This window comes from Branchiostoma belcheri, unplaced genomic scaffold (genome assembly GCF_001625305.1).
Source record: "Branchiostoma belcheri isolate BF01 breed outbred unplaced genomic scaffold, Haploidv18h27 scaffold30, whole genome shotgun sequence".
Classification (NCBI taxonomy): Eukaryota; Metazoa; Chordata; class Leptocardii; order Amphioxiformes; family Branchiostomatidae; genus Branchiostoma; species Branchiostoma belcheri.
The window spans coordinates 995,586-999,771 of NW_017803910.1; the positions used below are offsets into that span (position 1 = coordinate 995,586).

Genomic DNA, 4,186 nt, shown 5'->3' on the forward strand with positions numbered 1-4,186 from the left:
CGCCGCCTCCATTTCCATCCGAGTTTGGGGCCCCAAAGAGTGACGCTTCACAGCAGCAGTCACCAACAACACCCCAGCACTCACCCCCAAGGGATTTCACCGGCAAATCTAACTACCAACAAGACAGCCCAAACTACCCGCACCCAGGAAACAGGTTCAGTTTCCATGGTGAAAACCGGCCTCCCATGCCTCCTCGAAGTTTCCAAGGAGATGCTATGCCACCCACCTCCGCTGGGTACCAGCCGGGCGGTTCTATAGATAAGTGGCAGCCCCCGTCATCTGGCAATCACCAAGGCAACAACCCTGGGAGCAGCAGGCCACCCTCAGCAGCTGGACATTACCACGGTAACAGCTCGGGGAATAACCGACCGCCACCCGCAGGATCGTACCAGGGGCCTGGGGCAAAAAGGGAGCCTCCGTTTGGGTTCCGTCCTCACGGAGAAACAACCCCACAGGGACAGCAGGACGGGCCGATCGGCCCCCCTCCCCCTCGTGGTAAATTCCCCCGTAACCGTAACTACGAAGAGATGATGGCTGAACAGTTCGGGCAGGCTCCCCCATTTCCGCCACCATTCGCTCACACCGACAAGCGCCACAACCATCACACAACCATGCCCCCTCCTCCTCCTCCTCCCCACGGACCAAATGGGATGCCCCCCTTGTCGCCCCTCTCAGGGGAGGCTTTTGAATCGTACCCCCCAGACTTCTACCCCCCAGGACCATTCCCCCCGCCTTTCTATGCTCCGGAAATGATGTTCGACTTCCCTCCCCCCCATCCGTTCTACGGTTACCCACCTCCGTATGGTATGTACCGTATGGGTGGGCGGCGTAGCGGCCCCTCCAATGAGCTGCACGTCCGACTAGAGGAATGCTACGACCAGTTCCGAAACCTGGAGAAGGAAAGGAAGAAGGTTAGTCAGCAGTGTGATTGTGACAATCTGGTACAAATGCACATCTTTCCTGAAAATACTTTCACATTTGACCATGTTGTAGGTCTAGGAAAAATTAAGATTGTCATACAAGACTTGCAGTTTATAATGCAGACTGATTTGTGTGATTTTTCTAGCCTTCTGTGTGAGTATGTTTCTCTTACAAATGTAGCATGTAGCATGTGTTAAATTCTTCTGGCCTGTCACTGTTTCTACAGACTGAGGCAGATCTGGCTAGGCTGTATCCTGGGAAGAAGATCAGTAGCAACAACAGCCTGCCGATTCCCCGGCTGCCATCCAACCCATCCCGCGTTGACCGCTTGGTGGTCGACCAACTGCGGGAGCACAGCAGGGTAAGAAAGAAGCCTGCCTTGTTTGTTTTGAACATTTCTGCTTAGAAAATTTGCTAGTTGCAGCATTTTTGTTATGGAGTCACAAGGTAGATCAAAACCAACACGAGAAACCTATGGACACAGTTGTACCTTATGGTACACCCAGTCTCACGTACTAACTGAGTACAGTCAGTTTCAAGATTTCCTCCCAGCTCACTGTTATCATTTTGTTGTCTTGTTTTAAGTTAATACTTTAGATCCAACATAATAAAGTTCTTTCACCTGGAGCTTTCGACCAGTCATTCTGATCTTCCTAAGTAGAATGACACAGTGAGGCTTGTCACATAGCTTCTTTGTTGTCATGCTTAACTTAACGTTAGAGTGTTTGATAACAGAAGAAATTAAGTGGAATATGGCCTCAACTAATTGTACCTTTGCTGTGCAGGTTGTGACTCTTGTGAACAGGATCGAGGGTCTGGTGACGGAGCCGCTGCACTCGAACCTGATCAGCACGCTGGAGCGATTCCTGGAGGGGGTTCGGAAGGTGCAGGCACGGCGCCGGGAGGAGGTGGTCAACGCCACCAACCGCCAGCGGCAAGGCGGACCTCGTCATCAGGACGACAGAGGTGGGCAGGCTCACTTTTTTTCCCCGATTTAAAGTAGCAGGTTCTGCATTTTCATGCTTGTGTGAGTTTTCTGTACAGTTGTATACTGTATGTATAAGAGATACATTTGAAAGTCTCAATTCTAAACCTCAGTTTTACTCATTGTTTTCCAGATGTGCTGGCACTAGCTGTCAGTATCCACGAGCTCACCCTCCATACGCGCAGGGCTCGCACCGCGCTGTGGTGTGCTTTGCAGATGGCGCGAGCCACCCAGCCCGAACCTCCCCCCATCAGCCAACCAGAGCCCAGCACTCCAGCCGACAGCCAATCAGAGCAGAGTGTGCCAGGTGGGAGTGCGCCAACAGGTGTCAGTGAGAGTAGGCCATAATGTTGGTTGTTTATGGTTGCTATGGTTACGTAGTGTATTTGAAGATGGCAAATGTGCCAGATCATGAAATATTGAGAAATGAAAGGAAAGTCAACTTTGCAGATGGCAAAGCGTCAAGCAGGGTAGCACGTGGCTGCCGAGGAGCATCATATCAAGAATATACGTCTCAAGAAAGGAGGAAGACTGGAGTGACTACCCAAGTCTACGTCGATGTGTTACAGGAAGTAGTCGAGTTTGTAGCAATAGAAGCAGAATATATCCAGAGCTCCTGTATGTGCTCTGGACTAGAAGGAAGCAGCAAAAGATGTTTGTACTGATGGATATTATTAATCGTGCCACACATTTCTATTTGTGCTCACAAGAATCTACGGAGTTTATTATGAGATGCGCCAGAAGAGAATAGGAACCAAAATTTCCTTGGGACCACTAATTATATTCACAGGACTTGTAACACGCAGTGTTAGTAAACGTGAACTGCCCACAACTTCTTCTCAAGGGGTTAGGAACACAACTATTCAGATATAGATTATAGATTAAGTCCATGATGTTAACATTAACAAGCAGCCAGCAGTTGGCTCACAGTATAGTTAACTAGCTAGATTGTTAAACTTTAGCTGCATGCTTGCAGGAGTAGGAAAAGTTCGTCCCAACTTGCCGTTAATACTATAGTAGAAATCTTAATCAGGAGGGAGGCAGAACCAGCTTGGCACTGTTGTCCCTTTAGAAGCTACTGCTGTTGGGTAGCCTACAAACTTTTCTAGCAGTACATTCAATGGACTTTTTTTTGAGTCCATGTTGTTCAGTCTTAGATAAGCAATGCAGATATCGTGCAGGGTTCCTGGGGCTGCAAGTAGCTGGCCAAAAGATGTATTTTGGTCGAGATGTTGATTTTATATGGCAAGCAGGGTTGTTGTAGCAGATGTATGTGACATTAAGAGTGTTGTATTTTCCTATCTCACTGCTCAGAAGCCAAATACCAAGAGCATAGAATGTGTTATTTTTTATGCAACGAGCATACGTGCATTATGGTGTACTTATATGAAATCTAAACCGTGTCAAAGACGTTCTGAGGGCGGCTGCCCTGTCTTTGGTTGTGTGAAAACAACCTTTGAAAGGTTTAAATTTGAAGCATTGTCTGCAAGGCATGCAAATACAGAAACAGGCTATCCTATGGGGAACAGCAACTCTGATTGTACCGTAGTAGCCAAAATGAGAACACAAAGTAACAAAAGTCTTGCCTTATATCGCCACATGACTGTAGAATTTCATAAGCTTAACAGGTATTTACAGTACTAAGAGATTGAATCTCTGCAATTGAGGTCTTTGGGCCTCAGTGAAATCCAACGGTTTACTTGAGAATTGGACTGTTGTAGTGAAAAGAAAATAAGGAAATGTTGTCTTGTCTGGTACGGGAATGAAAGTTGTCTCTGCAGCAATACAAGGAAATAATTACAAAGCTGAAGCAACTACTGGTGTAAAATGTTGACTCTGAAATGTTTATATATATATTATCTATATCTATAACTAATGCAATATGAACTGGATTCAGTGGATTTATTTATTTTGATTGAACAGGTACCTGATTTTGTGTTAAAAAGAGGTAGTCTTTTGTTGACCATGTTGTAGACTTGTATTCCTATCATGAGATTTATGGAAGCCATTCTGTCATAGATGAAACTGTATCTTATACCTCACTGTATAATATCATGTCTGAATGGAAAATGAGCTTTGCTTCCCCACCCACGAACACTGCCCCCTAGTGACTACATTATAGACTGCAGCCAGCTGAGCTGGAATTCTGTATTTTACGGCAGGTCTTCATTTTGTAGTGAAAACTTTCAAACCATGGCTGTCATATCTATTCAAAAGGTAGTCCTTAAAACGACTTGTGGAAATTGGGATCTGAAGAAGGTCCTGGAAGAGATTGACTTT

The 4,186-nt window shown here is 46.2% G+C and overlaps 2 protein-coding genes across 2 annotated transcripts in view; both read left to right on the plus strand.

The window, feature by feature from the left end:
* LOC109474221 (trithorax group protein osa-like) overlaps positions 1–4,186 on the plus strand; it is an 11,824-nt gene that overhangs the window by 5,588 nt on the left and 2,050 nt on the right. Inside the window, exons 5-8 of the mRNA XM_019774471.1 lie at positions 64–911; positions 1,148–1,282; positions 1,707–1,887; positions 2,040–4,165. Coding sequence (XP_019630030.1) covers positions 64–911; positions 1,148–1,282; positions 1,707–1,887; positions 2,040–2,254 — 1,379 coding nt within the window. The 3' untranslated portion in view covers positions 2,255–4,165. The remainder of the gene's footprint in view (positions 1–63; positions 912–1,147; positions 1,283–1,706; positions 1,888–2,039; positions 4,166–4,186) is intronic.
* Positions 4,100–4,186, plus strand: part of LOC109474106 (meiosis-specific coiled-coil domain-containing protein MEIOC-like) — a 1,566-nt gene continuing 1,479 nt past the window's right edge. The window contains exon 1 of the mRNA XM_019774316.1: positions 4,100–4,123. Within this exon, the coding sequence (XP_019629875.1) occupies positions 4,100–4,123 (24 nt within the window). The remainder of the gene's footprint in view (positions 4,124–4,186) is intronic.